This window comes from Benincasa hispida, chromosome 12 (assembly GCF_027475165.1).
Source record: "Benincasa hispida cultivar pf3 chromosome 12, pf3_genome.v1.1, whole genome shotgun sequence".
Classification (NCBI taxonomy): Eukaryota; Viridiplantae; Streptophyta; class Magnoliopsida; order Cucurbitales; family Cucurbitaceae; genus Benincasa; species Benincasa hispida.
Window position 1 is genome coordinate 27,154,396 of NC_143489.1, and position 25,701 is coordinate 27,180,096.

The 25,701-nt window shown below is 38.0% G+C and overlaps 1 protein-coding gene across 3 annotated transcripts; it reads left to right on the forward strand.

Annotated features, from left to right (window-relative positions):
• Positions 1-1,179: 1,179 nt before the first annotated feature.
• Positions 1,180-25,701, forward strand: LOC120092929 (protein CROWDED NUCLEI 1). 3 transcript variants are annotated; one of them, XM_039051173.2, is made up of 9 exons: positions 1,217-1,360; positions 1,473-1,788; positions 3,042-3,251; positions 10,587-10,840; positions 14,697-14,967; positions 15,109-15,192; positions 15,814-17,858; positions 24,930-25,092; positions 25,177-25,701. In XM_039051173.2, the coding sequence occupies exons 2-9, from the start codon at positions 1,489-1,491 to the stop codon at positions 25,375-25,377; spliced, it is 3,528 nt and encodes a 1,175-aa protein (XP_038907101.1). In that variant the 5' UTR covers positions 1,217-1,360; positions 1,473-1,488; the 3' UTR covers positions 25,378-25,701. The 3 variants fall into 3 exon arrangements, with proteins under 3 accessions (XP_038907102.1, XP_038907101.1, XP_090164366.1); XM_090308240.1 differs by having other exon boundaries at positions 25,189-25,701; XM_039051174.2 differs by having other exon boundaries at positions 1,180-1,788; positions 25,189-25,701.

Here is a 25,701-nt window from a genome sequence, read left to right on the forward strand (position 1 = left end):
ATTGTCTCCTTAATTCGTATACCTCTTTTTTCCCACGTAGAATGTTCTTCAGACTTTCCAAAGTTCGTTTATATATGACCGAGGACTAGTCATAATGTCTTAAGACTTTGGTGTTATCGATGATCCTAAGTGTCTTCAAATCAAATTGGGTTTTCTTGTCTTTTCCCATCGTCACCATTTCTATGTATAATGCCAATGCAACCTTCATGACATCTTCATTGTTTGAATATTTGAATTTTCAAATGTAGCCTCCACATTCTTACAGAGAATTGGTTTGCTATCGTCCTTCGGTCTGAGGATGAGATGTCGTGGCCTCTTAAAGCTGGTACCCCTTTCTAACTTTTCCTCTATCCGCCACAACCTAGTAACCAAATTAAAATCATCTCGTGTGAGTGTTTCTTCCCCATGATGTTGAAGCTTATGATATTTGGATTCTCATCGGTGACTTTCCTTAGAAGAAAATGATGCACAAGCTGGCCATTGAATACAAGGTCGAAGTCCAATAATGGACCAAAGTATGTTTTTCAGAATATGCCCATATCTGTTTTTGTTAGTTTCTTCTTAATCAGTGCATTCCTCTTGCTAATGTGAGCCAAATAAGTTACGGTAGCAGAAAAATATTTCTCAACTGGGACTGAGTGCACCAGCTACAATATAGCAAACATATATGATCAGGTATTAAAAGATATGAGATCGAGTATGAAAGGCTAAAGGATAGAGTATGAAAAACTAAATGATCGTATACAAAAAAAAGCTAAACGAGCATCTAAATTAAGCTAAACAATCATTTAGCAAAATCTATACGATCGATTATATAAATCTACACAACCTAGTATATGAATCTATGCAATCTAGTACTAAAAGCTATATGATTGAAAAGCTATGCGATCGATTATGTAGAGCTATATGATTAATTATACAAAACTATGTGATCCATGTACTAAATGAACTCTAAACCTTAATTAATGTACTAAACGATTTCAAACAACGACAAATGAGAGTACTGTATCTTTCAAATTATTGGAAGATGGAGAAGGAGTCAAACGAAAGTGGAAATGAGTAGATACGATCGACGAGCAGTGAAAGACGTCATAGACGAAGGAAGACGTTGAGTGAAAACTGAGAGAAGTACTTGAATGCAAATAGAAATACGAAACGAGATGGAATATGTGCTTGTTTGGATATAAAAGGTAAGTTTTTAGAAAGAGATATTTTTGCTTTTTGGTTATTTTATGAAATTTTCCTTCAAAACTTTGAAATTTGGAAAATTTCCTTTGTTTTTGTAATCGATAGGTTGATTCTGAAAGGCGCTCATGGTTGTTATAGTTCTCTTCCTCTTGCATTGAACACAACGGTTGAAGTAGGGTTTCTGCGGAACTTGTTGGAGCATCACAAATTCTTGTGTGTGTGTTTTTTTTCTTTCCATTTTTGGATTGCAATTTTTACGAATTCATCTTCTCTACATTGCATAGAAGATCGAACCCCATCATGTTCACGCCTCAGAGGACGGGGTGGCCTGCTGTATCCCTCACGCCTCGAACCGAACCAAAACTTGCAGTTTCCAATTCCATTCTTGTGGGGAAAGGCAAGGATGTGACTTTTACAGGCAGCCCACCACCGCCGTTGGGGTCTCTGAACGATGAATTGTATAAAACCGCGACGGCGGTGGATACCGGAGACATGGATGATTGGAGTATGTTTAAGAAGGCGGGGTTGTTGGACGCAGCCGCAATGGAGCGGAAGGATCAGGAAGCGCTTCTCGAGAAGGCTTCAAGGCTTCAAAGCGAGGTTAGCGAGTATCATCAAGTCTTACTCATTTTTAATCTTTTGATCAATTGGGGGTCAATTGTAACGTGGTGGCTTATGTTTCCTGTAATATACTGGCCTACACCGTTGGTCCCTGGTAAAAGCTAGTTCTTATTGGTACTCCTGTTGGTTCATTTCAAGCAAACAAGAAAGCAATCTTGTCAGAATATAATTGTTTGATTAATTTTGCTCTTTATTTCTGGTTAAGCAAACAATTGAAAAGGAATAGAAGTTATTTCATTGTTAGTCATCTGTAAGCTTCATCGGGAGAGAACTTAAGCCATTAACAATTTCAATATCCACATGGAAAAATCAGGCAACCTACAACATATCAAGCTTGCGCACTCATATGGACGTGCATCATAAGATTCTAGAAAACCCAATTTAAGCTTGTTAATCTTTCTCTGCTGGCAGCCTAGCAGAAATAGTTCCCAAGAACCATTTGTGATACACTTCCGTGATATACTATAGCAATACTAAGTGCAATTTGGCTGATCATATGTTTAATTTTGAAACTTAGAGTTCAGCGATATACCTAAGAATCTATCTCAAACTTATATTCTTCTCCATAGATTTATCTCCTTCCTCTTAAGACTATTTGGATATCAAGGTTTTAAAAAAGGATTGTTCTTTTCAACCTTGCAGTGGCTTGTAGGAAATGAACTAAACTGCATTCAGTTGTCCTTTCTTCATTCTCTCTCTTTTCTTGGTCAGAGTGCTGGTTGCTGAATAGGATTTAGATGATTTGTTTACTACTTTGACATCTTTTGGCTTGTCCAGCTTTAGGGAGCTGTTAATAAATAGTTGATGGGGAAGTATCCTCTAGAAGTGACTGGAGATAGCAAGAAACTCGTTAGTAATATACTGTAATATACTGGCTGAACTTGTTTTTCTCCAAAGAGCTTCATTAATTCCATATTAGACATGTTTAATATTTATTATGCACATGAGAATATTTTATTTGATGCACGCACACACACACACTCATATACTTCTGTTGAAGAAATGATAATTTTTTGGTAGAACAGCTAGGGAATGGGGTGGTGAATATATATACATATATATGTTTTTGAATGTAATAGATGCCTGCACATTACAATGTTGTAGTATGTAATATAAACATCCTACAAGGTGGGATTAAATGACTCCATTGCTTGCAACTTTTCTTTTATAGTTTCTGTTAGACCTTATATGTTGCTCTTACATGGATTTATCAGATTATTTTTTTTGCGCAGCTTTTTGATTATCAGCACAATTTAGGACTTCTTTTGATAGAGAAGAAAGATTGGGCTTCAAAGTATAACCAACTAGGGCAAGATTTAGCAGAAACTGAGGAGATCTTCAAACGCGAACAATCAGCACATTTAATTGCATTATCTGAAGTTGAAACGAGGAGGGATAATTTGAAGAAAGCTCTAGCTGCTGAGAAGCAACATGTTTCTAGTGTATGCTACTTTTGACCATTCCATTCCTCATTACCAGATTTGCTTATTACTTAATGTTGTCATTTCCCTTTTGTTTTCCATTCTTAGTTAGGTTATCAATCGCTAATGCGTACCAAAGAAAACATGTAACTGGTGGGTGGGGGGAGGGGGACTTTTATTGGGAATAGATTGTTAATTAGCTTTGGTGGGCCCTTGTAATTAAGCAAGAGAAGTTGTAACCGAGGGAATATTGGAGTCTAGCATCTACTCTTAGGGAGTATGCTTTAGTTTAGAAGAGTTTTGCAGTATGGGAGAGGAGGGAGCTCTCTGATCATTCCCAAGTTTGTACTTGTCCCTACTTGTCATATACTTGTCATAAATAATACCAAGTTCTATCACAATTGCCTATTCTGAAAATCAGTCTCTTATTTTACTATGTATATATACTTAAAAGGCGCCAAAGTAAGTTCTCTCTTTCTTTCTTTTTTTTTTTGGAGAGGAAACAACGTAATATGTTCAAACAAGGCAAAAGAAAAACACAACCTAAAGGCCAAGGGGTTGAGCTCCCCAAGGAACTAACAAAGGAGAGCCTTCCAATTGTTAAAAATCATCAAAAGGGCCAAAGTAAGCTTAGTTTAGTGGTATTGGCATGTGCTTTGATCCTTGACTGATGTAGGAACCGACCAACATCTAATTGCTTCAATTTTCTTCTCATCCATCCTTATTTGATCTTTGCCAATGAGGAAGCCAAGAAATGAAATTTCTTGAAGAAGGAAAATGCATTTCTTGAGGTTGATATACGATTTATTCTCAGACAAGGCGTGAAAAAGATCATCTTGGTGCTGCAAATGTTCTTCTTCATTCCTGGTATGTCAAGATATCATCAAAATAAACTACAATGAATTTATTAAGGAAAAGATGTAGTACATGGTTCATGAGCCTCATAAATGTGCTAGGGGCATTTGATAGTCTGAATGGCATGACAAACCATTCAAAGAGTCCCCCATTAGTCTTGAAAGTCGTTTTCCACTCATCGCTCGACCTTATTCTTATTTGATGGTAGCCACTCTTCAAATCAACCTTTGAGAAGATCAATGCCCCTCCAAGTTGATCAAGTAAGTCACTAATTCTTGGGATTGGGAAGCGGTTTTTCACGGTTATTCGGTTGATTGCTCGGCTATCTACACACCTCCTCCAACTTCCATCCTTTTTTGGAGTAAGAAGGGCAGACACTTCACATGGACTCAAGCTTGGTTGGATGTGGCCTTTCTTGAGAGTTCTTCAATATGTTGGTGTAGAATTTCATATTCCATTGGGCTCATTCGATAATGTGGTAGATGAGAAAGTGAAGCTCCTGGAATTAGGTCAATGCTGTGTTGAATCTCACGTAGAGGAGGTAAGTTTATAGGATTTTCTTTAATTTTTTGAAAATTTTCAAACAAGGCTTGTACTTGTGGAGGAATTTTGTGGAATGTTTCTTCCACTTTATTGCCAGAAACTACCAACCCCGAGATGTCAGCTTCCCTTTCTCTAGCAAATTTCTTCCCCCTGATTGTGATGAAAAGATGGTTGGTCCCACTCTACTTGGAGTTGATTCCATCTTCATTCTTCTTGTTTAAAGGCAACAATACTACTTTCTTGTCTATCCATTGAAACTCGTAAGTATTTTCCCTCCCTTTTTGTGTAGCCTGAGTGTCATATTGCCACGGACTTCCAACAAGACATGGCATACATCCATGTCTAGCACATCACACACTACTTGATCTTTGTGGCTATTTCCAATTGAAAGAGGGACTGAACAAATCTCATTAACCTGTGCTTCACCTCCCTTCTTAATCCATCCAATTTTGTATAGACTAGGATGAGGTTCCACTTTGAGACTTAGTGCTGTCACGAGCTTCTTCGACACAAAATTTTCACTGTCAATAATGACATTGCATACCTTGGTATCGATCTAGCAACGGGTTTTGGAAAGGCAATGCCTTTGTGGGTGAGATTCTCCCTTTGGTGAATCAAAATTCGTTGAAGAACGCAAGATAGTCTATCCCCCTCATCAGGTTCAAGGATTTCTGCTTCCTCCTCTAATCCCTCATCATCTCCACAAGAATCATCTTCTTCTTCTACAATTGCAACCATTTTTCGTTGAGAGCAAGCATTGGAAAGGTTCCCACTTTGGCCACATCGAAAGCATTTACCAAGTGAGGGACGATCGTATGGATTCCGGACTTTCTTCTTGAGTTCAAGATCTTCTTTCTTTTCATTCTTATCATTGGGTTTATCTTGGTCCTTCTCCTTCGAGAATGATGGCTGATTGTGGGATGTATTCGACATGCCACTTTTCTTGCTTAAGGCAATCTCACATGGTCCTCTTCTTGAAATTCTCTTGGAGCGTGACTCATTTCATTCATCTACTGTTTCAACAAAAAAAATTGCTTTAGCAAGAGAATGAAAAGGTTGGAGCTTCACCTTTTCTTTCATTTTCCAGCTGTAGACCTCCAAAAAACCGAGCAATTAGGATGTTGTTCATTCTCCATTAGATTGGTTCTTCCCCCCAAACGGTGAAACTCTTCGATATAATCAGCCAATGACCAAGCCCCCTATCTACCATTTTGGTAGTGGCTGTACAAGGTTTGCTCATACTTAGGAGGTAGGAAACGTTCCTTCATCAACTTCTTCATCTTCTCCCATGACCGAATTGGTCCCTTGCCCCTTCTTTGTTGATTTCCTTCAAGTTGTTCCCACCATGCCGAAGCACCACCTTTTAACTTCAATGCTACTAAGTGGAATTTCTTATGCTCGAGGGTGTTCATGTAATTGAAGAAATTCTCGGTATTCTTGATCCAATCCAAGAACAACTCCATATTACGCTTCCCCGATAGGTCAATTTTCATCTTGAATTCTTGAGGTTCCCTTCTTCCTCCATAATAGCCATTTGCTCCTCTCCTAAACTCTATCAAACTCAACGTTTTGCTCCTCCCCACTAGAAGAACTCCAATCTTGGAATACTTGGATGCATTCTTAATAGTTTGGCCATGGTTCTTGATATTGAGGCCAAGGTTCTTGATGATCTGGAGGGTGTCTTCAATGGAAAAGATTATCTTGCTCCCTTTCTTGATGATTTTCTTGGCAAGCTCGCAACCCCCATGGATGCCCGAGACCCCTTCTTCCTCTCCTTCCCCATTCTTGAACGAATGGTTGGACATTTTCTTGGTTTTGTGGTGTTGCTGACATCATCTCCATCTTCCTTGACAAAGCTTTCGATGTTTCTTGCACCGTGCTCATCATATTCTGTAAATCTCCCACAGAGGCCTCAATAGACAGCAAGCATCTTGAGGAAAATCTTGGCGAGGGGGTGGGGAACTCCTCCACCTCTTGTTCTTGGTGAATGTTCCCACCCACCGGCTGGTTTCTTTTTCCAGCCATTGATTTGAGGAGTCTTGGACCGCTCTGATACCACTTTGGTATCAAACCATACTCTAGAAGTTTATCAAGAAATGAATCTCTCTTCAAAATGAGAGAGGAGGATCTTATTTATCGAAGAGACTAGTTACAAAATGATTAACTAACTATAACAACTAACAACTTCTTATGTAATTACAGAAAAGGGCTTTTTGGCCTTACATCACACAGACAAGGGTTTTCTATTCCCTTCCAAAACTGTGGGTTTTCTCTTTTCCCCTTTCCATCTGTTTTTCCATTTCATATATACTTTCACTTTGAATATAGGTAATTAATTAATATTAATTTAACAAAAAGAATATAAATATTTATTTTAATCAATCAATAATAATCTATTAAAATATTTACTTAGCTTATTTTTACAATAAAAATTTAATAAATGAATGCAATTACTTTTTTACATAAATTATTAATTTATTAGCCAATAATATCTTAAATATATTTAATTAGTAAACTAGGATTAGTTAAATTTAGTTAGTACAAAAATTCATTTTGCAATAGTAATAATTTATTACTTTATTGTTTTAATAATCAAGTAATTATTTATTGAGATTAATTTTAATTTGATCAATCATTATAAACATATAATCATTATTGATTATTTATAATCAGTTAATTATTTATTGTGATTATTTTTTATTACTTCATTCATTATTAGCATATCATAATTACAAAACTTTTTTTAATATTTTTTTAAACTAAAATATCATATTTTTATCTCATATATAATATACTGGTTATTAAAATATAGTAATTTAATTACTATGTTGAACTTAATTAATTATAAAAATGATTAAATATTAGATTATAATTAGTATGATGTTTATTAAATAGATTAATCGATCAATTTTAATTATAAATTACTCAATTTTCAAATAGTTATAATTAAAGTTATCATTGATTCATAATTAGTTAATTTTTTATCGATATATTGAATGTTGTTCATTGTTTAATTTATTAATCTATTACAATTATATAAAATTTTCATACTTAATTTCATAAATTAAATACAAACATAATTTTTGTTCATAAAATTCTGATAGCATTTCCATGCAGAACCAAACATAGTCATTTTTAATTTCCAGGCATCCTTTATTCTCAGACATCTATAAAACCTTAAACCAAATGGCCCCTAAAAAGGAAATGGTGAAAAGGGTCAAGGATTTTAAGGTTTTAGGCTCATTTGTAGCTGTATGTAATTTTGGCCAAGGTTTTGGCAAATAGACTCAGGAAAGTCCTTCAATGAAAATTTCAAGGTTCGCAAGAGGCCTTCATTGCCCAAAGGAAAATCTTGGATCGAACACTAATAGCCAATAAAGTCATCGATTATTGTTGTAGTCGTAAGCGCGAGGGGTTTTTATTCAAGATTGACTTTGAAAAGGCTTATGATCAGGTGGTATGGGATTTCTTGGATAAAGTTCTGGCTGAAATAGTTTTGGGTAAAAATGCAGGTCTTTGATCTGGAGTTGGATTAGGATGGTAAGGTAGTCTATTCTTATTGATGGAAAACCTAGATACAGGATTTACACCACTTGGAGTCTATGACAAGGTGATCGTTCTCTTCCGTTTCCTCTTAGTTGGTGGACATTCAGAGTAGAATTGTTACTAGAGGAGTGGAGAAGGGCCTTGTTGAGAGTTTGCAGGTGGGAAGGATTATTCATCTTTGTCTCATCTCTAGACCCAACTTGTTGATGACAGTATTTTCTTTTGCTTGGAGAAAGAGAAGTCTTTTGTCACGCTTAAGATCTTGAAGTTCTTTGAATCTATCTCAGGTTTTAAAGATTAACAAAGGCAAATGCCCAGCTATTGGTATCCAGTGCAACCCTTCTAAGTTGGGAGATGAGCCTGTTAGCGGGCTGTGAGGTGGGGTTGTTCCCTTCTTCATACTTGGGTATCCCACTCCTGTTATAATCCCAAGAGTAAGTGTACTCCATTCTGGTACTCCATGGTGGAAAAGATTCATAAACATTTATCCTCTTGAAAGAAAACTTTTTTCTCAAAGGGAGGGAGACTTACTTTGATCTAGCTAGTCTTTAAGGGTCTCCCTGCTTATTTTTTATTTTCATTTAGATCCTATAAAGGTTTGGAGAGACTTGTGCGAAACTTTTTATGGGAGGGGTGGAGGAAGGGAAGGGTTTTCACTTGGTTAGTTGGGAAGTTGTGGGAGATCCGATGGAGCTTGTGGAGGTTTGGGCAAAAATCCTTGGAAAGCCAAACGGATAGGCTCCCTTTCTTTCCTCAGTTTGTTCATTGTGTAGTGGGGATTGGACAAGTACTTGCTTTTAGGAAGACAAGTGGTTGGAGGACAGCCCTCTTTGCTTTGTGTTTCCCCATCTTTATCATAATGCAAAGCTCTTCTTTGTGGCTTCCATATTCGTGTCTCTTAGAAACTCGTCCTCTTTTTTCCTTGGATTCCATTGGCCCTTCCTGACAAGAAGGCTTTTTTGAGCTTACCATGTCTCATTGTAATTTGAGCATTAGTCTCTTTTCATTTTATCCATGAAAAGTTTGTTGTTGTTTCCATTTTAAAAAAGAAATACAATCTCAGGAGGAGTGCTTGTTGGTCGTTCTTTCATTTTCGGGTGGGTCCTTCTTGGACTTTTTCTCTTCTTTCTACTTTGGAAGGGTACAATTTTGAAGAAGTTTAAATTTTTTGTGTGGCAGGCCCTCCTTAAGCTGGGTGAACATTTTGGATCATGTTCCGAGATTTTTCCCTAAGTTGATTGGGTTCCATTGTTATAATCCTTTGTAGGGAAGCTACTAAGGACCTGGCCCACCTTTGTAGCCGCTCAATATGTTGGATTGTTATGGTATCACCTCAAGGCGAGAGGCGACCAAAAAGCGTTGCCCGACTGAAGCAAGGCGCACTTAAAAAAAATTAATAAATATTATTTTTACAATTATTGATAAAAGAAAATACATAGATTATTAAAATGTTAAAATATTAAAATACTAACAATATTATTAAGAATTAAAATGAAAATTAACTAAAACAATATGAGAAAGAAATATATATTTGGAAAAAGAAATAGAAATAGAAATGATTTTAAATAGGTAAAAATTAGTTCTTTGAGTAATGGGGTAGAAATTTTTCCATTTGGGACTTTGGTTGGCATGCAGCCAACATTACTTTAATGCTGGCAGCCAACCCTTCATTTCTCTTCAAGGAAGTGTAAAAAATAAAAGAATATTTCTTCTTCCCTTCTGATTTTCGACCCCTCTTCTTCTTCCTTTGCTTCATTTTTGAAAAGCAACCGATGGATGGCCTGATGGGTAAACAAAAAGATGACTTATTCAACTTTTTTCTACTACTTGTGCTATTCTTTTTCTTCATTTCTTCTTCCTTTCTTTGGTTTTTCTTGACTTCTTGTTTAAATCTTGATTCTTGACATTAAAGAAGAAAGCAGAAAACTAGAAAACTTGAAGAATCATTAGAAAAAAAAAGAAAAAAAAAGAGAGCACCTGTGTCGCCTTGAACATCAAAAAGGTGCAAAAGGCGGGGGCCCGATTGAAGGTGCTCGCCCAAGGTACTTGCAAGGCGGTATGGCCTCCCATCGCCTCGACAACACTGTTTATAACAATTTTCAGTAATTAACTTCTATCTAATTATCAATATACCCCTTACTAATACTATACTCTAATATTCTTATCTAGGTACATTCCAGATAGTTTTTTGGCTCCTCTTGGGGTGTTGTTTTTGTATTCCCCATGTATTCTTTCATGAATGATTGTTTATTACCCACCCCCGCCCCCCCCCCAAAACAAAAAAAAATAATAAAAAAATAAAAAAAGAGAAGAAAAGAAAAGAAAAAACTTAGAATTTTGTAATTTTGTGAACCATTTTTTATTCTTGAATGTCAAGGTTGAAAGTAGTTTTCATGCCTGCTCTTGGTTCAGCTTAAAAAGGCTTTATGTGAAGTAAATGAGGAGCGTGCAGAAATCAAGCGTACATCTCAGAAGAAGTTGGCTGATGCAAATGCTTTGATGCATGGAATTGAGGAGAAATCTTCGGAGTTGCAGAAAAAGTTGAATGCTGCTGAAGCCAAGCTTGCTGAGGTAAATAGGAAGAGTTCAGAGTTGGAGATGCGAATGCATGAAGTTGAAGCTCGTGAAAGTGTGCTTCAAACTGAGCAGATATCCTTAGTCATGGGGTATTCTTCTGAATCTCCTTTTCTTCGAGCATATGGCCCATCAATCCATGATTTGTATGGATTTGGGAGAAATCCTTTTGTTTGAATTATTGTCCTTGATTTCTTATAGTCATAAATTTGACCGTAATGAGAAGCTTTTCAAGTATTAATATTAGATTAAAATTTCTATAATTTATCAACATGGATTCACTGGTAATTTAACATGGTATTAGAACAAGAGATCATCTTGTGTCCAAACTCTCATAATGTCATTTTCTCAATTAATATTAATTTCTAGTTGTAGTTGTTAGGCCTTCTACAAATGGTCAAGCCCATAAGTGAGGGAGAGTGATCAAATATTAATGGGATTACATTTTGCCGTAATGTGTCAGCTTAAGCTTTTGGTAAACAAGTGTACTATAACACAGGACCCAACATTGATACATCTCTATGGGTGTTAGTTTATTGGACTTTTTGTAATTATCGGTGTAATACTCACTCTACAATGATTTGTGTCAGAATTTTTCACTGATTAGGTGTGAGCTTACAGGGCTAGGGCTCATCCGTGTAAGAAGCTTGGTCTTATTCTTTTGGATTCGAATCTATTCCAATAGATTGTTGATGATTCCTTTTATTCTTTTGTATTGGAGCCCTTTCTGGTAGGTAGTTGAGGAATCCTTTGTGGGCTTGTTGTTTTTTCTATGCCCTTATATACTCTTTCATTTTCTCATCGAAAACTTGGTTTGTCATTTAAAAAACTAGACTTAACATTTTGTGACCATCACAAAGGAGGGATTGTATTCATGGAGGATGAGAAATCCACAGAAGGAACATAATGGAGCCTATTTAGAATATATAGATGTGAAAGTTATTCCTATTTCAAGTATATATTATGGCTCTTCCCACTTTCAATTTGTTGATCATACTATTTTCTTCTGCTAAGGAGATGAAGGCTTGTTCTTAATCTTGAATTATATATTAGCTTTCTTTGAAAGTTTGTTTGGACTCGAGCTTGATAGGAATAAGTGCTATATTGTGGGTATTAATTGTGAACTGGAGAAGCTCAGGAGATGGGCTGTGAGGTGGGTGTGAAAATTGGCTCCTTTTCGTCATCTTATCTAGGTCTCCCTCTTGGAAGTAATCTCAAGTCCATTTCCTTTTTGAATTCGATGTGGACAATGTTGGAAAAGGTTGGCCTCTTGGAAGAAGGTTTTTTTCTCTACAAGGTTGATTGACCAACTTTGATGTGCTCGGTTTGGTGTGGTATTCCCATTTATTATTTTTCCCTTTTTAGAGCCTTATATGCAGTTCTAGTTTGTAAGGATATCGAGAAGCTTATGCGTAAGTTCCTTCGGGAAGGAGTGGAAGAAGGAAAAGGTGGTTAAATGGAAGGTTGTTGAGAGGTTGATTTCCTTGGGAGGGTTAGAAATTGAGAATTTAAGAATTTGTATCAAAGCTTTGTCAGCCAAATGGCTTTGGCATTTTTCCCTTGAGCATGATGCTTTTCGGCGTAGGACTATTGCTAGTAAGTTTAATCCTCATCTTTTTAAGTGGCTGTCGGATGGGCTCTCTTGTAAATCTTTCTTTCGTAACTTGTTGGACCTTTCTCCCATTCGTGAGTCATTTTTTCTGCTCTCTGGAGGATTAAAATTCTCAAGAAAGTGAAATTCTTTGTTTGGCAAGTTTTATACGAAGAACTAACACTATGGATCGACTTGCTTGAGGAAGATGCCCTCGTTAGTTGACTTGCTTTGTTGTATTCTCTGTTGAAAGGTGGAGGAATCACATTTTTTGGAGATGTGAGTTTGCAACGTCCATGTGGAATCATTTCTTTCATGTGTTTGGCTTCTTACTTGCAGGACACAAGTATTCGAGTGATATGATTGGAGAATTGCTCCTCCTTTCCTCCTTCGCGAAAAGGGCCGGTTTTTATGGCTTGCTAGGGTGTCAGGTGTGTGCTATATTGTAGGATCTTTAGGGGAGTGGAACGGCACAATGTTTAGAGGGTTGAAGATTCTAGTGATGTTTGGTCTCTAATTAATTTTCGTGTTTATTTATAGGTTTCGATTTCGAAGATTATTTGTAATTGCTCCACAGGAACCCTTTTACATAGTTGGAGTCCCTTTCTTTAGGTGGACTAACTTTTGTGGGGTTGGTATTTGTATGTCCTTGTATTCTTTCATTTTTTTTTTCTCAATGAAAGTTATTATCAAAAGAAAATTTGTAATTCCTTAATACTTTACATTCTCTGTTTGGTGGTGCCTAGACCACCGAGAAATTCATCCAAGAACACTTTGGACTTACATTAACAAGGCTTGCTTTTGGAAACTTTGGTTGGAGAGGAACAACATACCTTCATGTATACGAGTGAATCATTTGAATCTTTTATAAATTGAGCAATTATTTTGCCACTATATTGGTCTACTCGAAATGTATACATCAATTCTCTGGTTATAGCTTGACCCAGTGGAAAAGGTAGCAATTTGGAGACTTCCTCCCTTCTGTATATTTCTTTCTTTCTTTCCTTTTCAAGTTTTTAATAGGAAACAGAAAGGAAACCATTTCATTTAATCAATGAAACCAGCAATTTGGAGACTTCCTCCCTTCTGTATTTTTTATTTTCATCAACAAATCAGCAGTATTTGCATTTCAAAATTGGAAATGGGAAGAAAATTTTCTTTTGGTAGGATCATTGGTTAGGAGATTCCCCTTTATCATTTCAAAAGAGGAGAGGGAGCAAATCGTGTTCCATCCTTGTTCTCTGTTAGATCCCTTACCAGACAGCTTGCAAGTTCTTATTTACATTATGCTATCCAAAAAAAGGAAGGAAAAAAAAGGAAGAATAAGAAAGGTTCTTGTTTATATGAAAGTCTTTTTCTTCCAAAAGTCTGAAGAATCAATATCCATACTTGAATTATGTTAAACAGCAGTCTTCATCCATGTGCTACAAGAGAAGCCTCCATCCTCTTTTGTCTCCAAGATCACATTTGTTATGGGTAAGAGATTTTCAAATTGGAAGTTTCATGGTTTCTCATTCCAAATTATTTGCTGATTCTTGCCAAAGTGAGCCTAGTTCGGTGGTAATTGGCATGCATTTCCTCACTTAAGGTTAGAAGTTTGATCTCCCATCTATGCCATTGTTGTACTAAAGAAGGTTATTTGCTGATTTCTCTTTATGGAATGGAGCTTTTTATATACCCTTTTCACTTAAGTTTTTATTTATTTATTTATTTATTTATATCTTTATTTTTTTTAATTTCTTTTTTTCCCCTTTACTCCCATCAGGAGTTTTTACCCTTGGACTAGTTCAAAAAAATATACTCACAACCACATAAATATACATACATACATATATTTGTGTGGCCGTTTACGACAAAGGAAAAAAAAATCAAGAAATAAGTAGGATATGATGAGAAAGCTCTCCATTTGGAGTTGATGGGATCCAAATGGTAACGACCAAAATATTTTGTGAAAGAAAGCTAACTAGAGACAATAACAACCCTCTTTCCAAACATCCTGGCCCGAAAATAGGGGAGAACCCACTTACAAAGCTGAGCTCGAAGGTACCTTTTTGATGCGGTAGAAGTACCTCGCACTCAATGTGCCAAAAGTTATTTTCCTTTCATAATTTGGTCATTGATTGATATTTTATTTTAAAAAAACTATTTATTTCAAATTAATATACCTGAACTCACACATACTGACAGGATACTCACCAAGTAATAAAAAACAGACATCGGGGGCTAGTGGAATGTTGATTTTTTAATCAATTTTGTTAGAGTAAAAGAAGTTAACTGTGTGGCCAGTTTGGGGCATATGCCAGTATTCACTAAAGGGTACTTTCTTCTTCACTTATTATTGTTAATTACTGGTTTAGGAAAGAAGCACATCAGGCGACCTCCCATAAAGAAAGAGAAGGCTTACGTAAGTGGCAGCAGAAGTTGCAGGAATGGGAAGAAAGACTCAGCAAGAGTCGTGAATTGCTCAATGGTAAAGAGCAGAAGGTAAGTGAAAATAGCTCAATTATGAAGCAGAAAGAGAAGGATATTGAAGAGATAAAGAAGAAGATTGATCTGTCAAGTTCAGTCCTGAAAGGGAGGGAAGATGATGTAAATAGACGATTAGCAGATGTTGAAGCAAAAGAGAAGGTGAAAACTAATTAAATTAGCCACTTCCTTATTTTTTTAAAAAAATTATATTATTATTATTTTATTATTATTTTTAAGGCAATGGGTGTAGGCGTATGACTTCTTTTGTATTCCCCCTCCCACAACAAAAATGGTTTGCAGGAAGCTGATTATTCAAAAAGTCTCTTAGAGAAAAAACAAGAAGAGTTACGTCAGATGGAAGAAAACCTCCGTGGGAGAGAAATGGTAAGTCAAACACTATGTTTCTTATTCCTGCTTTGGTGATTTTTGACATGCAACTTGCACTTGTATGTAGTTGTACCAAAATGTTAGTTTGCATGGGATGCAGGTATAGTTTAAAAGATATTGAGTAGGCGAGAAAAAGGAAAGAGAACTGAAATTTAAATTGTTTCTTCTGGTAGCAGACTTGAATTTTCACTCTAAAGTCATAGGGTTTGTGGCGAGTGTTTTCTTGAAATTCTATTACTTGTAGCACGTTTCAGTTTATTACATTGTGATGAATTTACGCATGTTGATATCATGATGGCTGAGATTCGTTGATTTCTAAAGATATATAAAAACAAGATGTATGATGATGCTGGTCCTCGTGTTCTTCTTTCTCTTGATTCTCATATATCTTTCTTTGTACATAGATAATTTCCGTGCATATTGTTTCCTGTTCGAATTTTCATTCAAGGTTTGATCCTTGGTGTTTCAGTTGCCGTGCAATTAAAGTGTCATCACCATACAAAAAAAAGAATATTTGAGTATTGGAAGGAAAATATGGTAACTGATCTCATGGAATTTAACTTGAAGGTAATATAATTCTTCGTGTCCTTATACTTGTCTCCTTGACGTTCATTTCAGATGGAGATCCAGCAGCTGCTTGACGAGCAAAGAGTAATTCTACAGAAGAAGAAAGAAGAGTTTGAATTACAATTTGAAGAAAGGAGGCAGGCTCTGGATAATGAAGGTAGTACCAGGGTAGAAGCAATCAGACGGAAGGATCTTGAAACTAATCATGAGAAAGAAAAGTTGGTGAAACAAGAGCAAGCTTTGGATAAAAAGATGCTTCGAGCAAAGGCGAAAGAGGGTGATCTTGAACAAAAGATTAAGACTTTGAGATCAAAAGATAAGATTTTGAAAGCTGATGAGAGAAAGCTGGAGGTGGAAAGGTTGCAAATGCTAGCTGATAGAGAAAGCTTACAGTTTCTCATTAATGAGATTGAGGAAATCAGGACTGAGAGTTCTCAGAAGGAGCGGCAATTTCATGAGGAGAGGGAGAAATTGCAGGTGATTAAAGAAGAGAGATCAGAGCACATTCGTTTACAGTGTCAATTGATGCAGGAAATTGAGAGTTATAGGCTTCAGAACAAGATAGTTATGAAAGAACATGAGGATCTTAAGCAGGAAAGGGTCAAATTTGAGAGAGACTGGGAAGCCTTGGATGAAAGAAGGGCTGAAATACATAATGAACTTAGAGATCTTGTGGAGGAGAGAAAGAAATTCGAGATCTTGCAAGGGACAGAGGAGGAAAGGTTGAGAAAGGAGAAAAATGAGATGCTAATTTATATGAAGAGAGAGTTGGAGAATGTCAAACAAGAAAAAGAATTATTTGCCTCAACTACAAGGTATGAGCAGCGAGCCTTGTCTGAGCAGGCTCAAAATAAGCACAACCAACTACTTCAAGATATAGAATTTCAAAGAAAAGATCTTGAAAGTCACTTGCAGAATAGCCAGAAGGAACTAGAGAAAATATGGCAGGAAAGGGAGCTAGCATTTGAAGAGGAGAGAGAGAGAGAACAGAATGAATTGTTTTGCTTGAGAGACATTGCTCAAAAAGAAACAGAAGAGTTATTATCTGAGAGGCATCAATTGGAAAAGGAAAAGGAGGTGGTTTCCCTGAATAGGAAGCACTTGATAGCGGACCATCTAGAAATTTGTCAAGATATTGATAAGCTCAACATATTAAGTAAGGAGCTTAAAATTCAGAGAGAACAACTTATTCGGGATAGGGTTCGCTTTTTGACCTTTGTTGATAAGCATAAGAGTTGTGGGAAGTGTGGTGTGTCCATTGAAGAATTTATAGTTCCTGACCTCCAAATACCTGAAGAAATCAGAGAATCACACCCTCTAGCAAAGTTAGATGCTGATTCTCTACAAACCCTCCAAAGAGAATTCGCTACTTCAGAGTTTGGTTCTTCAGATTCTGGAGGTCGCATGTCTTGGCTCAGAAGATGCAGCAGAAAGATTTTAAATCTATCTCCTATTAAGAAAATTGGACATGTAGTTCCTCCTGTTTCCATGAAGTTGGCTGCGGATTGTACTGATTTAGAAGTCAAGGAGCCTAGTGTTAATGTTGGCAATGTGGAAAGGTCTGATATTGCTCACGAACGGCAACAATCTTTTTTTAACGAGAGTGAACCATCTGATGTTGAAAAATTTTCATTCAGTGATAACATCATAGTGGCGGAGGATAGACATGCACACACGTTAGATGATTTTAGCAACTTAGACAGCAAGTTTGAAGAAGCTTCAGAAGCTTCCAAACAACCTGACATGAAGAGAGAGAGGCCAAAACATGAGAAAAGACTCAAGTCTGGTCATAGAACACGTTCAGTGAAGGCAACTGTTCAAGATGCAAAATTTTTTCTTGGGGAAACTGCGGGACAGTTGGATCATAATATACCTGTACAGAAAAGTGATTTGAATTCTTTAAATAAAGGAGCCAGCAATGTTCGGAAGCGGCCATTGCCAGAATCTTCTACAGTTTCTATTAGTGAGCAAGATGGAGATGAGAGTGAAGGATGTTCTGATAGTATTACAACAGCCAGGCAACGTAAACGGCAACAAAAAATTTCTTCTGTGCAGGTGCAAGGAGAAAGCCGATATAATCTGAGGCGACCTAAGAAGTTAGTTTCCTACGACTGAATTTGCAACTTGGTTCTGCCGTGATTCGATTTAGCCATTTGTTGTTTGATATAGGTACAATGCATGAAGAATAGGGTTGTGTGTTTTGCATGAAAGACTTCCAAGGACAACCACCTATTTAGCCTACACATAATACTAAATGGCTGTAGTATCATGATTCTTTTAAAATTTGGAAAAAACCTTGATCAATCGTTTTAGCTATCCAGCTTTGGTTAAAATTTATATCCTTAACCAAAGCAACTGACGCCATAACCAATAACAAGTACTTGTGGAATATATTTTGATGTTGCATTTCCTTTTTCTTGTTTTTTTAACTCAACATTTTCATCTTCACATCTCTTTCTTGCGCTCTATTGACCCATTTTTGTCTCCTCGATTCTCTTGATCTATTCAATTTTTTTTTTTTTTTTATAAATATATAATTTTTTCTTATTGTTATTTAATCTATCTGCAGTTAATTGCATGTCATATTAAAACAAAACATTTTTGCTGTGCATTTGCTTTTGACTGCTAAAATGAAAATCTGTCAAATACTTCCAGTTGGTTTCTTTGTTTCTTTCCATAGGTCAGCGTTGGTTTTGTTATATAAATTACGATTTCATTTTATTGTTGATTTTGCTTATGTAAATATTTAGAAAATGTCTTTTTTTTTAAATAATTATCTATCTTATTTTATTTTATTTTTGGTAATGCTAATGGGCATGCATATAGTGATTAGATAAAAAAAAATTTGCATGCCCAATTTGAAAAGGCTTCTGTGGGCACCTTGTTACTGTGATCTGAAGAGAAGTAATAGGTGATATTGACAAGATCGGAACCCATGGCATTTTGTACCCATGACAAAAGGAGCTATCGAGTTTGCATTCATCGTTTTAACTTGGTCTTTGACCACTATATAAATAAAGAGATCAATATACGAATCTTGAGCAGTAGTCTAGAGAGGCAGAAACTGAAGCTTATAGGATGAATTCCATTGAATACTTAAGTTGATTATTTATGTTGAAATTATATTTTAGCCCTAAGGGCGTTTTTGTCTTTTATCAGTCTAGGGTTTTCCACGTAACTCTGGTGTTTTCTTTTTCTTCCCTAACTTTTCAAGATGGTATCAGAGCATGGTGATGAGAATATCGCTGGAATAGAAGAGATTCAGTCATCGACTCTAGTAGGGGATGGAACTCCAAGAGAAAATTCTAACAGTGCTGAAGTTAGGGCTACCGTTGATCAATATCTACGATCATTACTTGGACCGATTCAGATCCAACCAGCCCTAATTGATCCAGCCGTCACTGTCGTCGACGCCGTCGGAGGACCCCCGCCGCTGTCGTCGACGATTTCAACCACACTACTGCCGCTGCCGTCGAGACTCGACCATCCGCCGCCAGCCCAGCCCAGATACGAGCGTCTGCCTTCGACGTCCTCTGTTTTTCAGCCACCGGGTTTTACAGATCGCAATACTGATTCCGCTCCAGATCCCGCCGGCGGAAGTTTTCCAGGTCAGTCGTCTTCCCTTCCTCCGGTTTTTTCCCTTCCGGCATTACCGAGTTCTTCCTACCCTCTGAACAATCCCGATCCACTGATCTACCGTAGCCCATTGTGTCTTCCGAGCCCTCCGAATGTGCCCGATATGTTGGTCTACCAGAACCCACAACATCACTTGAACCAGCCGGTCCAGCCGAACCCGGTCCAATCGAACCCGGTCCAGCCGAACCCCTTACAACAACTTGTCTCCCGCTATTTGCCTTCTGGTCAGCCGGCTCCTCCCATTGGTTTTCCCACACCGATAGAAACGATATCTTCAGGGGTTTATGGGCAGAAACAACCTACTACGATTCATGGTGGGACTGTTAGTGTTCAACAGCAACTGGCAAACCTTCAACAGCAAATTTCTGCACTTGGAGCAACCGTTAGATCTTCGGCCAATCCTTCAACAGATTTTCTACCAGATACATACCCGGGGGTTCCGTTATGTTCAGAAACTTCTGTAACTACTTACCCTACTTTACCTTTCACAAACATTATGTCTGGGTCTGTAGGCAATTCTGTAGGAATTTCTATTGACGAAAAACTTAATGGACAAAATTACTTTTCTTGGTCACAATCTGTGAGGATGGTTCTCGAGGGACGGCACAAGTTCGGGTGCCTAACAGGGGAAATACCCAGACCAAACCCTGGGGATCCTCAGGAACGGATATAGAAGGGGGAGGATTCTCTCCTTTGCTCAATTTTAATAAATAGTATGGAGCCTCAGATCGGGAAGCCTTTTCTTTACTCAGCTTCTGCTCGGGATATCTGGGAAGCTGTCCAAAACTTTATTCGAAAAGGCAGAATGCTTCACGTATTTATACCTTGAGAAAATAGGTGCATGAGTGCAAGCAGGGGACACTCGACGTAACATCCTATTTCAATAAATTATCACTGTTGTGGCAAGAGATGGATCTATGTCAGGAAATAGTTTGGAATTTCCCAGTTGATGGGGTTCAGTATTCGAAGATTGAGGAGGTTGACCGTGTTTATGATTTTCTGGCTGGCTTAAACTCGAAGTTTGATGGTGTTCAGAGCTGAATTTTGGGACAAAGACCAATGTTGTCCCTGATGGAAGTTTGCTCAGAGGTCAGATTGGAAGAAGATCGAACCAACGCTATGAATGGTACAACGCCTAATACCCTGGACTCTGCTGTGTTTGGAGTCAAGTCATCGGGTTCAGAAAACGAAAAACAGAATGGAAAGACCCCTCCAATTTGTGAACATTGCAAGAAACCATGGCATACGAAAGATCAGTGCTGGAAATTACATGCTCGACCTCTAAATGGCAAGCGGTGTCCTTTGAACGACAAATCTAAGTCCGGTTGAGCCTTCGTTAGTGAAGTAGTTGATGGTGCCCCTCCAGGGATGAGCCAGGTGGATCCAGGTACGGTCGGAATCGGCAATATTGCACAGTCAGGTACTCCCCATTCCTTTAGTTTCTTTGCTGAGGGAGATGAATCCTGGATCCTTGATTCCGGAGCAACGAACCATCTAACTGGATCATCTGACCAATTCCTCTCCTATTATCCAAGTGCTGGAAATGAGAGAATAAGAATTGCAAATGGGTCATTTGCCTCTATTGCAGGAAAGGGTCACTTATCTCCAATTCAAGGACTAATTTTGTATGATGTCTTACATGTGCCAAAAATATCGTATAATTTGCTATCAATCAGTAAGTTAACCAGAGATTTGAACTGCAAAGTTGTGTTCTCACTAGATAATATTTCGTTTCAGGACCTGAGCTTGGGGAAGATGATTGGCACTGCCTGGCACAATAGGGGCTCTATTTTCTTTCCGAAGATGCTTCTTTTAGGAGTTTATCTAGCACTTGTTTACCATCTTCTCTTACTATTTCTGAAACAGATTTCTTATTATGGCTTTTTCGTCTTGGACATCCATACTTTCATTATATGAAATATTTATTTCCCCATTTATTTCATAATGTGAATGTGTCATCTTTGTCGTGTGATGTTTGTATCCGTGCTAAGCAGCCTAGGGCGTCTTTTACCTCACAACCCTACAAACCTTCCCGGCCCTTCCACCTGATACATAGTGACGTTTGGGGCCCTTCGAATGTCACAGCGGTATCAGGTAAACGGTGGTTTGTTACCTTCATTGATGATCATACTCGTCTTACGTGGGTGTTTCTTCTTACAGACAAGTCTGAAGTGACGACGGTCTTTCAACAATTTTACACCACCGTCGAAACCCAGTTCAATACCAAAATCGCCATTCTTCGAAGTGACAATGGGCATGAATTTGTTAATCAAACCCTTCGTGAGTTCTTAAACTCTAAAGGAATTGTCCACCAAAATTCCTGTGCCTATACACCTCAACAGAATGGGGTGGCCGAACGAAAAAATCGCCACCTCATTAAAGTAGCCCGATCCCTTATGATACTTGCATCCTTACCCTCGTATCTATGGGGGGATGTTGTTCTTACTGCAGCTCATCTCATAAATCGGATGCCCTCTCGTGTGCTCAAATTCCAAACCCCCTTAGAACATTTTAAAGAATCCATCTCATCCACTCGCCTTTTCCCTGATGTTTCTCTTAGAGTTTTTGGGTGCACCGTTTTCGTCCATAATCATGGTCCTCACCAAAGTAAATTTGCTCCTAGGGCCCAAAAATGTGTCTTTGTTGGGTATCCGCTCCATCAACGAGACTACAAGTGCTTTCAACTTTCCTCTCGAAAGTATTTTGTCACCATGGATGTCACATTTCTGGAGGACAAGCCCTTCTTTCCCGTTAGTCCTCTTTAGGGGGAGACTTCGAGTGAAGAGGCTAACACTTCCACCTACTCTGTTCCCTAGACTTGTTTCCTGAACCTATCCCTGAAACAAATGAACCTATCTTCCCTACAAAACAAGTGCCTTGGATAACCTACTATAGGAAGCATCTCCGAAAGGAAATAGTTCCCAAAATTGTTTCCCCTGTTGCTTCGTTGGAAGGTGTTCAAGAGTCAGAATCGGAACCGGCTCAGGTTCAAGGTACCCCTAGTCATAATGACAATGAGTATGTTGAAGGTGATATAGGGGACTCAGGCGAAGTCAAGGATGATGGCAGTAATGAAGCGCCAAGTGGTGTTCAGGGGACTGAAAATGAACAACAGTTGGGTACAGATCAACAGATTGACAAGACCAATGAGATTGAGGTTGATGCTACCTTGGATTTGCCGATAGCTATGCGAAAAGGTACTAGGTCGTGCACTAAACACTCTATGACAAGCTTCTTGTCTTACAGTAACCTGTCTACGAAATTTAGAGCTTTCACCACCAGTCTGGATAATGTGATAATTCTAGGCAATGTGCACAAGGCTCTGGAAATTCCTGAATGGCGAGGTGCAATTATGGAGAAAATGCGGGCCCTTGAGACTAACAAAACGTGGGATCTGGTTAGTCTTCCGAGAGGTCACAAAACCGTAGGGTGTAAGTGGATTTTCACTGTCAAATACAAGTCAGATGGAACTCTCGACAGATATAAGGCCAGATTGGTTGCAAAAGGATTCACTCAGACGTATGGAGTGGATTACTCAGAAATTTTCTCACCTGTGGCAAAACTTAACACTATTCATGTTCTCCTTTTTGTGGCTATTAATCAAGACTGGCCTCTCTATCAGTTGGATGTAAAAAATGCGTTCCTGAATGGTGAACTGGAAGAAGAGGTTTATATGAACCCACCTCCAGGTTTTGAAGTACAGTTTGGCAATCAGGTGTGCAAATTAAAAAAATCCTTATATGGCCTAAAGCAGTCCCCTAGAGCTTGGTTCGATCGGTTCACCACCTTTATCAAATCTCAGGGGTTTGTTCAAGGGCATTCAGATCACACCTTGTTCGCTAAGAAGTCAGCACCAGGGAAAATAGCGGTCTTGATTGTCTATGTTGATGATATTATACTGTCAGGAGATGATTCAGCAGAGATTGACAGGTTGAAACGACGAATGGCAGATGAGTTTGAGATAAAAGATTTCGGTACCTTGAGATTTTTCCTAGGAATGGAGATAGCAAGATCAGTAGAAGGAATCTCAGTGTCTCAGAGGAAATACACACTCAATTTGTTGAGAGAGATTGGAATGACAGGGTGTAAACCTGCAGATACACCTGTAGAAGCCAACCTCAATCTGATAGAGTCAGTAGATGATGTTCCTGTAAACAAAGAGAGATATCAACAACTTGTGGGAAAATTGATATATCTGTCACATACCAGACCTGATATATCATATGCAGTTAGCTTGGTCAGTCAGTTCATGCAGGCTCTGTATGAAAGACACATGGAGGCAGTCACACGGATCCTGAGGTATCTGAAGTCTTCTCTTGGAAAGACCTTGGTTTTCAGAAAGCATGATAAAAGGTGTATTGAGGCCTACACAGATTCTGACTGGGCCGGTTCTGTTATAGATAGGAAATCTACCTCAGGATACTATACCTTTGTGTGGGGAAACTTAGTTACCTAGAGAAGTAAGAAGCAAGGTGTCGTGGCTAGAAGCAGTGCCGAAGCCGAATACAGGGCTATGAGCTTGGGTATATGTGAAGAGATTTGGTTGAAGAAGGTTCTGGTAGATCTACATCAAGAAAGTCATGACCCGATGAGACTTTACTGTGATAACAAGGCTGCCATTAATATTGCAATCAATCCGGTTCAACATGACAAAACCAAATACGTTGAGATTGATCGACGCTTCATCAAAGAAAAACTGGATAACGGTAGCATTTGCATTCCTTATGTTCCGTCCAACCAACAAGTTGCGGATGTTCTCACCAAAGGGTTACCTAGACAGACTTTTGATACCTGTGTTAGCAAGTTGGGTCTCATTGACATCTACGTCCCAACTGGAGGGGAGTGTTGAAATTATATTTTAGTCCTAAGGGTGTTTTTGTCTTTTATCAGTCTAGGGTTTTCCACGTAACTTTGGTGTTTTCTTTTTCTTCCCTAACTTTTCAAGAATTTAGATATTGAGAACTTTTCCCCTACTTCCTCCTCTTTAAATCCTTGTTTATTTCCTATTCAAATTCCTCCCTTGTCCAATGTCAGTTGAGCTTTTTGTTCTGTTTTGTGTGTTTTTCTCCGTCTTTTATGACGGCATGCATCTATGTGTATCGGTACTCAACCTGTCTGTGTTTACAATGGGTTTTGATTGAATGGTGAATCTGAATTGATCTTGCTTGACTACCTGAATTATTTTTGGTGGGACATAGCGTACTAATCCAACAGTTCTCTTTTCAAATTGATCTGCATGGCCTCCTGAATAATTTGCTGATCTAGCATGCTTTTTAGTGTAAAATTCACAAGAATATAAGTCTATTTTGGACGCTTTTTGCAAATGTACGTGTTTGGTGTATTTTGGACCATGTGCTTTTGTGTGTTTCTTGGTTAAGCACTTAGCCTTGATCACAAAGCACTCCCAAATCCCAGGTTTGATGGATTTGAGTGAGATGCTTTTGGTCACGTCCAAAGTACTTTTTATCCTTCTCTCTACCCATCAAGCTTCTACTTCTATATCCAACCTTAATTTAGCAAGTTTGGTGCAGTGCTGGCAAAGCTAGTACAAGTCAGGTTTCACCAAACCTGACAACGGTGATGGAGAAAGAAAACGAAGGAACGCCTAGTGTTGGTGAAAACAGGAAAAGAATGGACTCTGTGCAGATTACAACAGTCAGAACTATCTATCGTTCTGAGGATAGAGTAGTTCAGGTAAAATTCCTGTTTGATATAGTGATTTACCTTGCTGTTTTATTCTTAGTTATGTTTAATTATTTCCTAGTGATTTCTATATAGTTTGAATCGCAGAGAACTGCTAAAGATGATACTTCCATGGAGAAGTTGGTTACAGTCGATGAATTGTGCGATGAAGCCAATGGTTCAGCAGAATATGAAGATGAAGATCAAAGCATACTTGATGACGAAGATGAGTACGACGGAGAGCAGCCTGATGTGGGATCAATTGGAAAGAAAATCTGGACCTTTTTCACAACTTAGTGAACAAAATTGTTCCAATTCTCACTCCATTGTGCATTACCGCCGAGAAAAGGATTTGGAGAAGATGATGCCTGTAGGCTCCTTTGACTTGTTAATATTATCATTTGCAGGACTTCTTTTAGCATTCAACTTAGAGTAGGACATTATTTTGAGTTTTCTATTGCTGTTGTTTAATATTTGATATCCTCCCAACCAATTCTTGTAATATTTACTTTTACCCACTCAAAGTCCCTTTTTAATATGGGGAGGGGGAACCCAATTTTTCTCCAGTATTTTTCAACAATTTTGAAATGGAAGCCAAATAAGAGGCATTAGTTTGAAGAA